The following is a 12,418-nucleotide window of genomic DNA, read 5'->3' as shown; positions in this document are numbered from 1 at the left end:
AAATGAAAAATGAAATCAGAACATCTCTCTGCAACTTTGATATGTAAAGACTCTGAAATCTCTTTTCTTGTTTCACTTCTTCCTTGATTGTATTCCAAGCTGGGCCTCCCTTGTGAATTCTGGGTTTTGCTTCGGTTGCCTTTTTGCTGTGGTTCAGGCCCACAAAGCAAGGTTCTCCTCAAACGCATTTCTCCCCAGGCTAAGGGGGCCTTAGCCATCTTCCTCTGTTTTTCAGAAGCCGTTAGCAGGGAGCTGGATGTGAAGTAGAGCCACAGGAGGCAATAAATAGTAATAGTGCCCATAGTCACAAGTGGCTTTACTTGCGATGCCGTAAGGCCGTCTCCTAAGTCTATGCCTTGCTGTCAGCCTTTGAGAGGAACTAGAAGTTTGTCTGTAAGTGATATAATGGTTTCTGTGTACCTAGGTTGACTTCAGGAATAATTCTCATACGATGAGAATATTCCTGGCTTTTAAAAATGTTATTTCTCTTTGCTGGTTGCTGATTGAGAGTGTTTAATTACTGGTTTTGTTTTTGTTTGTTTGTTTTTGGGTTTTTTTTTTTTTTTTTTTTTTTTTTTTTTTTTTGCTTTTCATTTCATTCCTGAGTGGATCACAGAATACAGATAATGGCATTTCTCAGAGTAACAAAAAAAGAAAAAATGAGAAAAGAGGGAGGCTGCTGAATTAGGTGACTTTTTCCAAGGGTCAAGCACCTGCCCAGCAATCTCCATTTAGAACCCGATGATGCGTCACCTCGACCCTAGGATGTGACTAGCTGTAGCTGCTTTTTTGGCCACTAATTGTCTCTTTGCTACTTTAATTAAAACACCTGAGAGGAAGCTCTTGGGAAGGAAGGTTTTTCCTTCTTTTTACACTTTGCAGAAGTGAGCACGTTCGAGCCAGGAAGCCGAGAGCTCAAGCTACAAAGAATTTTTGAAAAAACTGAGGCAGCTCATCCCGAGTCCCGCTGGGCGTCACATGTTCTCATGCACACTTGGGGATTTGTTGGGTGTATCAGCCTTCAGTAGCAAACATGGCAAGCAGCAGAGCAGGTGTTCATAATGTTTATCTGAACAAGAAGCTGTGAAGAACACTAGCAAACAGGAAGCTAATGCAAGGGGGTTGACGCTACAAAATACTATAATTAATAATGATAGTATCTACTTCAGTAAAATTGTACTGTTCTAGGTAGTCCATGTAAAGAGCTCAATGTAACACACATTGGCACACACACACACACACACACACAACCCCTGAGGTTTACATTTTGTTAGTTGTTATTTTCATGTGGATTCTGTGTCCTACTTACAACTGTTTAAAGTTGAGTTCCCATGACACTTTCCCCATGAAAATATGAGAGTACTTCAACAACTCATAGCATTTGGGATTTAGAAACAGGTTAATTTGTGGAAAAGCAATGAAATCCATAGTTTCTTGAAAATGTATTTTAACAAGCTGTCACATACATGTGCAAAGTTACCTGCACCAAGGTAAACTTCTCTCTGGCTCTTTTCATGAACTTTTTGAACAGCTCTCATAGCTACTGAGATTAAAAACAGTGCTTATATTTATTGAAATATGAGATTGAAAACAGCAAACATATTTATTGAGCGCTATTAGGGATGGAGGTTGTTCTAAGTGGCTGCCCTGTGTTAAATATCAAAACCCACTGATGTTGGTAGCATTTATTATCACCCATACTAATACCATAAAGAGAAGCATGACCCTTGGACGTAAAGTTACAGGGTCGGAAAGTGTTGGAGCTGAGACTCTGGGGAGGACAGAACACATGGAGCCCGTGCTGGTCTCGCAGCTGTGGGCAGTGTGTGTCTCATGTGGGCAGTGGAGGGAAAGTCAGAGCGTGCTTGCACTTGCTGACATGGACGTGGGACCGAGGCAAGGCCAGTGAGCGAGTCCTTTCCTTTCTCTTTCCTGGCAGAGTGCGGTGGCCGGTTGAAAGCTGAGTCCAAGCCCAGGGATCTGTACTCACACGCTCAGTTCGGCGACAACAACTACCCCGGGCAGGTGGGCTGTGAATGGCTATTGGTGGCAGAACGGGGTTCTCGGCTGGAACTGTCCTTCCAGACTTTTGAAGTGGAGGAGGAAGCCGACTGTGGTTATGACTATGTGGAAGTCTTTGATGGCCTTGACTCAACAGCGGTGGGACTAGGTCGGTTCTGTGGATCTGGGGTAAGTATGCCAGTGCTGAAACACCATCATCAAGATGAAAAAGACACCAGGAGTTAGCAGTGACTCAATGGCAATGTGCCTGAAAAATAGTTCTGTATTAGGAATGCCCCTTAAAAAGTTTGTGGAAGAATGAAATTTAAAAAATTATTGATAGTTTAAAAAAAATTCTGCGATTGTTCTTCACAGTATACATTTTCTGCCAGCTTTTTAAAGACTCCTGGACAAAATGTAGCATTGGTCTTCCACCGTTATCACTTGTCTGCTTCTTCTGTGTTTGCTATCTCAGATAATATGAATTCAGCAACGGGAATTTCTTACCGCTTTTTAGGATCTTTTTATTGTGTAGTATTTATTTCAATACTTAGGAACCTAAAAAAATAGTTTAGAATAACAGATACATATGCCTTTGTCAGATTTCTCAGATTTCTAAGTTAAAGCATAACACAAAAGAATATGCATGCCACTCTGAACAAATTTGGGGAGCTGGCAATGTGGCACAGTGCCAGCATACCCACAGCACATCATGCTTCCTCAGCCTTGAGTCACCAGCTGTAAGGGCGTCAGTCACAGCTACTTTTCAATGCTAACAAGATTCAATTATAACAAAAATGTTTCCAAGCATGCAGTACACTGAAAAAAAAATTAAAGTCATTCTAATGCTTGCTTATTTGCCTTTTTTCTTTGTTCTTCAGCCACCAGAAGAAATCTACTCAATTGGGGATACAGTGTTAATTCATTTTCACACCGATGACACTATCAACAAGAAAGGATTTCATATAAGATACAAAAGCATAAGATATCCAGAAACCTCTCATACCAAAAATTAACACCCCTTAAAACCTCTGTCAGAACTTAAAAGAATGTACATAATGGAGAGAAGACATATTTTTTTGTAAAAAAAAAAAAAACAAAAAACAAAAAACTGAAGATATTAGCACAAATGTTTTATATAATACGTTTGAACAAAAGACAACTTTAAGACCGGGATCATCTCTTTACTAAAGGAGAAGTTCCCATCCAACTGGATCAGTATGGCAAGGGAACTCTGTTGCTGAGAATGTTGGCAACGTTGGCAGAAGTGCGTCACAGGCTCCAAGCAAGGCAAGCTCTGACTCCCAGCTTGAAGCACAGGCTGTACGATGCAGACTTCTTCCAGGCCTGTGACCCTGAGATGTCCTCTCTGACACAGGTTCAAGATTTGGGGAACATACAACGATCTTGCCAGTCATAAACTGAAAATCCCTCTTCTTGTGTCTTAGGATAATTGTTTCGACTTTGTATCTCAGATACAATATAAACCAGATCTGTCTAAGATGATGTGAATTGGGGGTTGTTTAACGGCGGTGCATACGTATGTGTGTGTGTGGTGGGGTGGGTGGGTCTGTGTGCTGTGCTGTTTGGAAACTGGAATATTTCAGCTTTATTATTTTGAATTGCAGGCCAGCTTAACCTCTTTGAACAACACATGATCTTGACAGCACTTCATTTGTACGTGTTTAGAAACGTCAGTAGTGCCTGTCGTTGTAGTGCAACTCTAGGTATTGTTCGTTGAAGTGCTGGAAAATGACAGTTGGTTGAGTAATTCAGTTCTTTCTATGGAAGTGTTGCCTTTTCCCACCAAATGCTAGAAACCTGTGGCGTCTTACGGACTTTACAAGTGAACTCCCAAGAGGCGTACGCAGGATTCTTCTAACAGACTGCCTGGATGCTTCCTACTCCAGTTACTGCTGCTGCTAATGTCCTTTGTTATTCATCTTCTTGCTGTAGTTATTGTTATTGGTGTTGTTATATAGTGTATTTAAACAAGATGAAGTGAAGCAGAACTAGTCCTGAGAACTGAAAAATCTTTTTCCATTTACCCCTTTCCTGGTATGCAGTTTGAAAAAAATCAATGTTGAAAGAAAGGATTTGTTTCTCAAAGACTTCCTATGGTGCTATTCCATACATATCTTTCAAACATGTTTTCGATCTTTGAAGCGACCACCTGTAGACTTTGAATGTCCCCTATGTCTGTATGTCCATTGGCACCCAAAGACTGAAGATTTGTTAGTTATATCAAGAGCCTGTCACTGCAAGAACAGCCCTTTCCTGTGGAACAAGTGCTTACAATGCCTTAGAATTCTTGCCCCTGGTTGAACAGAGCCTCCAGGAGGGAAGTCTGCGCAGTATTGAACACAGCAATGTGTGTTACTTAGCAACTCTATGAGGAAGATCCATTTCTGTGATGGAAGCACATTGGATGTGGACATGGTGACCTGCTTTTGTTGTAGAAAATGTAATTTTAGAATGAATTTTCTGCTTTAAACCTATGTGTGTTTTTAATATTAAATATGTGTATGTGTGATTGAGTGAGTGATGCTGCCAAACGGGAAGGAGTAACGGTAGTTGAGAAGTCCTCTGTGCGTGCCAAGTCCGATTAGAACCTGTCCAAACAGCACCTTTCTGAGGCCTCATGGACAAATACTAGGAACTTCTAATTCTTATCAGTCCCATTAAGGAAAGGCTCTTTAGAGAAACTCTATTTTGATATTTTTCAAGTTGATGGAAGTTGTTATTTATGAAGTAGCGCTGCTTCTATTGCCTGTCCATAAACACTCAGCATTTGATAAAATTGGGGATACAATTATCTCTTCATTTTTACAAGATCAAACTATCTACATAGACGCAGCTTATTTGTTTTCCTTTCATTGTTACCCTTCAAAAGCTTTTATTTCATACAAATTGTAAAGTGTAAATACATTTTTAAAAGCAGTGTTTTGAACTTATTCAAGGTTATTTTTCAAGTGTAGAGCAGTTGCCTACAGTGTAGATGAGCTGATTTATTTCAATAACTTCCACATTTTTTCTCTTATTTCAAATTAGACAAAATACACCAGAATGGGGAATATTAACCACTGCTCCTTGCTTGTGACAGGCAAGTGCATTAGCTCTTGCTCAGCTCTGCGCCAGCCTCGGGGCACTGTAGCAACGTTCTGGTAAAAACGTTTGTGGTTCAGGAGCTGAGGGCCAGTGGACCAGGGAGCCTCTCCGGGTTCAACTGTAATGCTAAATATCGAAACCCAGCTTGCTTGAGCTCAAACTCTGTGCTTGTTTTATAAAGTGTAGTGTAATCAATCATGATATATGTGGGGTTTTTTTATGATGAAACTTTTCCACACAAAGTACATTTTAGAGGTAAATCACCACTTCATGATAAAAAAAAAAATATTGTTCCTTTCAGGGACAGCATGAGAATTAGAATTTTAACACAGATGTCTTTAAGAACCAGAAGTCGTGCTAGAAATTAAAGGAGAAAATGCTTGTTTTTAGTTAGTAGGAGTCATTTGTTAAAATAAGTGTATTAAGTTATTTTATCTGGCATGGTAAGGGAAACACAGTGTTTTATTTGGAAAAGTATCCTGCTAGTCGAATGAAACGTTGTCAGGTTATAGTGAACTGTGCTCCACATACCCCAGGAATTAAAGGAGATGCTGTCAGAACTGTACTTCTTCCACGTGAACATTACTTTTCATTGTGTTATGTCTGATATCAGTTTGCTAAATCTAATTGTTATATCAACTCGACTTTTTCCTTAAGTGTGTTGTTACATGAAAATACAGACAGCTTCGTTATTGTTTTGTTAATGACTGTCACTGTTCTAAGCATTTTATTAAATTAATTTTGTAAATTATTTTCCACCCCTCCATCAGTACATGGTTGTGCTCCGTGTTTGCCCACATCCGAAACGCTCTCACAAACGTCACTGGGGAGACACAGGGAAAAGTGTCCCACCAACTACGATCTCATTCAATTATTTCTCAAAATTCAGTTTTTAAAGTAAATCTGTCCAGGAGTCCCTAGTTTCATGACTCTGCAAAACAAGGTTTTCCAAGAAATGCATGTTTTGTTTTGTTTTGTTTTTTAAGATTTTATTATTACTGAAAAGCCGGATATACAGAGAGGAGGAGAGACAGAGAGGAAGATCTTCCATCCGATGTTTCACTCCCCAAGTGAGCCGCAACGGGCCGGTACGCGCCAAACCGATGGCTGGGACCAGGAACCTCTTCCGGGTCTCCCACGCGGGTACAGGGTCCCAAAGCTTTGGGCCGTCCTCTCCTGCTTTCCCAGGCCACAAGCAGGGAGCTGGATGGGAAGTGGAGCTGCCGGGATTAGAACCGGCGCCCATATGGGATCCCGGGGCTTTCAAGGCGAGGACTTTAGCCGCTAGACCACGCCGCCGGGCCCCAAGAAATGCATGTTAAAAAGTGATTATAATTTCAAGGCGTCCAGCTATTCCATGCCTCTATTGGCTGGTTTTAATGCTCTGTAGGATCAGGTTTAAATCATATTCAGTTGTTTTTTTAAAATACCTTTGTCCCTTTCAGTTGATTTCTGCTACTGCTGTATTTTTTGTGGTGAGCTTCAAATATCGAATTTGGTTGTGCTTTTATGCAATCTGTCCAGTTGTCTAACATAATCATTTCTTTTTCGTAAGGTTAACAACTAGTTTGGCCAAGGAACACTCCATTAAATTCTTATTTAGTTTTAAAAGATTATTTTGTAATGTTACAAATAACTTTTACTTAAAACTGTTATCAAAATGTTTAGTCACATTTTTATTGAATAAAAGGAAATTGGACTAGCTTTTTGGAAAATCTTCAAAACCATTCTGAGATCTGGAATGGGAGGAGATAAGCAGGAAAAATAATTTCTTCTTAATGGCTGAAGTTTCTTTTGTAGTAGTGTTTTGTCTTTTTATAGAAACAATCATACATACACACTTATCAGGAAGAAAAACACGCTCTATGAATGAATTGAAGTTTTTGTGCTTCATCGTGTAGTAGGTGAATATCTAGCTTTTAGTGTTACTGTGATAAAACTCTGGAAGCAAGTGATGGGTAGAATATGTTGTAGTTTTATTAGTTCCCCAACTTCTTCCAGGTTTTGTCTGTCTTCGTTGTCTGTGCTTCAGCCTGCCTGCCTTTCTCACTCTATTGCACCTGATCCAGGCTGAATGTGAAATTCCAAGTCCAGTCATAACGTTCCACTGCAGGGACCAAGGAAGCACGCTTCCAGAGCCTCTATTGGTGCCCTGAGCTCAGCTCACTATCTAGAATCTTATACCATGACATACATAGGAAAATGAACACAATAAAATATCAATTTCTACCTGTAGATGGAAATGCATTTGAATAAGAAGTGGTTTAAAAAAAAGAGGCTGTGAAAAACAAACATGTAGCTTGAGGCATGGCATTAGAAAGTCCTGGAAGCAGGAATTGGCTTGCTATGCTTCCTAGGATGTAGCTTTAGGAGTAAATAATGACATTGCTAGTGTTCTGATGATGCTTTCTGTAGGAAAACAAACTAATTGTGTCACTACCCCTCTGACGTAGGCCGGCCCCATCATTTTTGCCCAATTATCACATTTTCAGAGCGTATTTGTGTTTCACATGGCAATAGCAACTGAAGTTATTCGAATTCATTCACAGCACTTTAAACATGTGTTCAGTGCTTCCGTAAATGCACGCTTCAAAAACAAATTCAATGGAGCTTTAATGAATAATTTAGGATGATTCCACGGATCGTTTAATTCTACAATCTAAGAACAGAAGTGAACAATTTCTGCAAATACTCTATTGATATTAAGAAACAACTGTATAAATGCAGTTTAAAAAATAAATTTGAACCAAAATATTAAAATATATGCACTCCTGCATGATGTTTTTTGTGTTAGAATCGTGTCTCTCGAGTATATTAGCAGATGGTGATAAAGCACTAATGAAAGAATGAGGTTTTTATGGGGTTTGTTTCAAGCAATACCATTGAGATTATTTAAACAGATAAGAAAGCAAAGATAAAAGAGCAGGGATTCCAGACATCAATACTTATACATGTAGATATAGCAGAAAGCAGTATGCAGTGGCCATATCTTAAAACACAGTGCAGGAAAACTTTTCACAGAGATTCAATGAATTGGTCACCCTGCTTTGTGGGCCATGTATATCTGTCAGTGTTGAAGGGTGAATCCCTTCAAAGTAAATGGTTCTTACAGTATCATTTGTCATTTTCAAACCAAATGACATATTACAACCAAGTATTTTCTTTACTCATTCTATTATTCATTGAAGAAGCATTTATTTAAGGCTTGCATAGGCCAACAACTATAAGAAATATGATAAATTTAAGATAAAGTGAGGAAAAAAATCCTTGTCTCTGCTTCCTTGAAGATTAACTTCCGGCAGGACAAACGTCAATTAAATAGAATCCTCCCAAATCAAATTTAGAATAATAAAGTCCATTTTACTACCCTTTTGGCAACCTTTCATGATAATTGTTTGCATTTCTACATTTAAGGTTTTCATTTGTCCTATATATTTTTTTGCATTCATTTCTTAAATTTTCACTTCTAAATGTAAATATTGATTTTCAAGATGTCCAGTGGGGCGATTTGTAAACTATAGTTCAGAAGAAGTATTAGCTAGTACCAGTGCCAGTAGTGCTTGATAAGCCACAGTTGTTTAATAATACACACTGACTTTCCACGGCCGTTGTCTGCAATGTTGACTAAGTGGATGAGGGCTTTTCCACCTGTAGCAGGACTGAAATGGCTCACTGTTTACGTCCTTTTAAGACCTCAATTTGACTTTCTCCAGCAACGTTCAAGGGTGAGAGGGAGGAAATATCCAACAGCACAAAAAATGCACATTAGGAAAAAAGTCTGTCCCCAAAGAAACTTATCTCAGTCCTGTTTTCTACTAATTTTTGGAATGAGTGCTTTCAGGAACATGTGTGTATATGTGTATTGTGTGTGTGTTGCATTGGATGTGTGTATGTGAGTGCATGTGTTGTGTGTATCTGTGTACATTACATGCATGTGTCGTGTTGTGTATGTTTGTGTGTTGCCTGTATGTTGTGCATGTATGCATGGTGTATCTGCATGTGTGTTGTGTGTGCATGTGTGGTATGTTGTGTGTTTGCGTGTGTAATATGTGCATGTGTGTGCATTATTTGTGTGTTTGCTTGCACATATGTGCAAGGGCCTGAAGTGTAGTGTTTCTATGCCATTGATTACCTAGGTGGCTTACATCTTGTTTTTAAAAACTGAAGAGGCTGATCTGCCTGACATGCCGTACTGACACAGTGATGGAATCCAAGACAACCTACAGACGGATATGATTCACTCCTGTATTTGAAAGTAACAACTGTAGCTGTTGTGGCCAATTAAAAACCCTGCTCCCACATGGGAGAGGTTCCTGGCTTTGGATCAGATCAGCTGCAGCTGCTGTGGCAGTCCGGGGAGTGGACCGCAGGGGAAGGATCTATCTCTGACTCCACCTCTCTTTCTATAACTCTGATTTGCAATTAAAAATAATAAAGAAAATACATGTTCTATATAAAAAGAAAACTGCAAAGTGAAACATGTCCCTGGAATCAAGAAATGTTCGAATCTGCCAAAGGAAATGAAATGCACCACATCTTATCTCAGTAAAGCTATGGAAATCGGTAAGAGTGAAAATATAGCTATTGAGACATTCAGTCCGCACAAAAGAATCATGACAAGGGAAAATTCTATTTGGGATCAGAACCTTCACAGTAACCATTGACAGATTTATTTAGATGAGACCCATGACAACAGGAACCAGATTTTAATGGTTTACAGCGAAAAATGCATCAGTAGTAGTTCATGGCCCATAGTTCTTGTCAATAAGAATTTGTTGCATGACTGGAGATAGACTGAACTTGATATTACTGTGATAAATATTGCAGGCAGACAACTAGTACTGAACTATAAAGGGGCATTATAAATTATGAATCCACTCAAGAAATGCTGTCCTGCTAGATTTTCTTGGAATAGTCCATTCATTCAAAAGTTGAATCAAGAATCTCAGGAATGAAGAAGTTGTGCTCTTACACTATCTTTACCAAAATTAAAATCTTAATTATTCCAAAAGATTCAGAGGAAAGATCTAACAGAAGCCGAAAAGAAAACAGTTCACCTGTTTTGGAAACTACATGAAATGTAGAATGAAGAGTGAGGTATCACAGAATGAGAGATGCAATGCGTGTTTATGTTTAGGAAAATTTGAGAGTAGGGAAAATATCCGGAGGAATTAGGAAGATCTCTGTAGTGCAGGATGCCGGAATTAGCTATTTTGTTGTTGGAATGCCTTTTTTTTTTAATGCAGCATTTTCCTCCAACTTAGCCAGTTGTACCCCAGATGTTTGTGTGAATTCTATACATATAAAATTGAAACATGCAAATCATAATGGCAGAGACATTTATCTTTTCCATGCTATGTTCCATGTACCTACTTCAGGACAATAGCAGAGACCCAATAAATGTTTGCTAAATGAACATTTTATTAATTGCTTCACCATTACACAGGAAATGTTTGCTATTATCAGAGATAAACATTCAAAACAGATCATAAGTTTTTACTGGTTTAAGAACTCAAGTTTTATTTGGCTGTTTTCATCCACTATATTAGTTATATTTTAAGTGACTATTGCCCCTGTTCAGAATTTTATTTCCCTACTATTTCTTTCCATCAATGCTAAGAATTTGACAAGCTCTTTCTGACAGAGGGGCTTATATCAGAAACAATTTATTCCGGAACTGTAATTCTTCTTAGTAATATGTTGTGGTGTATGTTCAGGGCATGTCAAAACTAGCTCGATTCAAGGGTTTAATTTTAGAAATGATGTGGTGGTCCAGCAGCCCACGCTGCTGGAAGTCCAAGGACCCACAAGTCTCAGATCAGGTTTTTCAGTTTTGCAGTTGTAGCATTTGACCTCACTAGCCTTAAATACTAAGGTATTGCAGCACGTAGCATTTCAATCAGTTCTAAATATTTTAAAATAAGCCTACACTATTTGAGTGTCTAGTTTCAATATTGAAGCATAAGGGGACTGCAGTTCTGTGTCCCCTGGCTTCCCAGTGTCTTCTCCGACACTTGATCTGAGACTCTGATTTCTCTGAAATGTTAGTAACAATTGCATGGCTGCATTCACGGGGTGGAGAGCATGTGATTCATCTGAAGTCTTCTGAACATTGCAAAATTTCAAGACTGTTGTCAGACCTTGTTTGTCCACAGTCTGCCGCAATTCTGTGTCCACAGTTTCGTTGTACCTCACTTAAAGTTCTTAAAGTTAGTGTCAAGCACCCAATGAGTTGACTTCTGCCTTAGATATTTATGTTTAAATATAAACCAGTTTTGCCACTTTTACAGAAGGTATTGTTAAGTTTCTGTGAACCTCTGATGCAGTCTCAAAATTACCTGATATTTCCATTGTGTATATGCTGGTCTTTGTCCATTCTGAAAATTTTGTGAGTACTACATTTTACTGTCTTCCCATAGGTGCACTGTGAGTGCTAATTTTTGTTACTGTATTTTTTTTAGGAAATTTAATAAATCAGCTTCCAAAACAATAGTGCAGTCCAGCAATCAGTTTTTTGGAGCTATTTTCTTTAACTGTGTGGCAGTGTGTGAATTTTAATACTGTCTCTATTCTTACCCCAGTTTATTTGAATGTCTTTTTACAAATTTAATCTTTCAAAATGATTCTCTTAACATGAGGCTCACATATTAAAAAGAAAAACCTTTAACTGTGTAAGACGGCAAGCGAAAAGAACATTATTTTGTAAATATGACACATTATTTTGCTGCCCGCACAGAAATGATAATGTCTGAGCAAAGCAAAAATCAGATGTGTTGTTGTTTTGGTTATAGTAACAGCCTTGATTTGATTTCTGGATTTAAAAAATCAGGCTTCAAGTTTTAATGGAAACATGTCATTACTCAAAAGAAGTCAACAAATATCTACTGGGGAAAATAATAATTATTAGACTTGCAGCACCTGACTGAGGACTTGAAAAAATTAAAGATACAACAGTGTTCAAGGAGCTTATGAAACTGGCACAAAGTATTGATATTATAATTGAGAAAAGCTGCCACGATACAGCCGAAGACACAGAAACACACCATGTGGGATGACTGTCTTTGTCGGCTGTGTGGATGTTCAAGGAAATGAGCATGAAGAGAAAGAATTGAGTTGTTCAGTCCTGGGTGGTCATGGGATTTTGAACACGTTTTAAATTCTAGACAGGAATCAGTGAGTAGCTTTCTAAGCAGAAGAGAGGCCTTCTGGAATAATGGAATAGTGTCATTCACATGGCTGAGGTTAGACACTGTTGTTATTCAAGAGAAGACGGTACAGCAGAGCATGAGGAAAAACAAGGACATCTGCA

General features: G+C 38.7%; 1 protein-coding gene across 1 annotated transcript in view; it reads left to right on the top strand.

The window, feature by feature from the left end:
* The window catches only part of TLL1 (tolloid like 1), a 107,383-nt gene extending 104,103 nt beyond the window's left edge, over positions 1-3,280 (top strand). Inside the window, exons 20-21 of the mRNA XM_058657471.1 lie at positions 1,940-2,190; positions 2,883-3,280. Of these exons, the coding sequence (XP_058513454.1) occupies positions 1,940-2,190; positions 2,883-3,017 (386 nt within the window). The 3' untranslated portion in view covers positions 3,018-3,280. The remainder of the gene's footprint in view (positions 1-1,939; positions 2,191-2,882) is intronic.
* The last annotated feature ends 9,138 nt before the right edge of the window (positions 3,281-12,418 follow it).

Source organism: Ochotona princeps, chromosome 32 (assembly GCF_030435755.1).
Source record: "Ochotona princeps isolate mOchPri1 chromosome 32, mOchPri1.hap1, whole genome shotgun sequence".
Classification (NCBI taxonomy): Eukaryota; Metazoa; Chordata; class Mammalia; order Lagomorpha; family Ochotonidae; genus Ochotona; species Ochotona princeps.
Note: the sequence above shows the minus strand (reverse complement) of the source record. Positions and strands in the feature narration are given on the sequence as shown.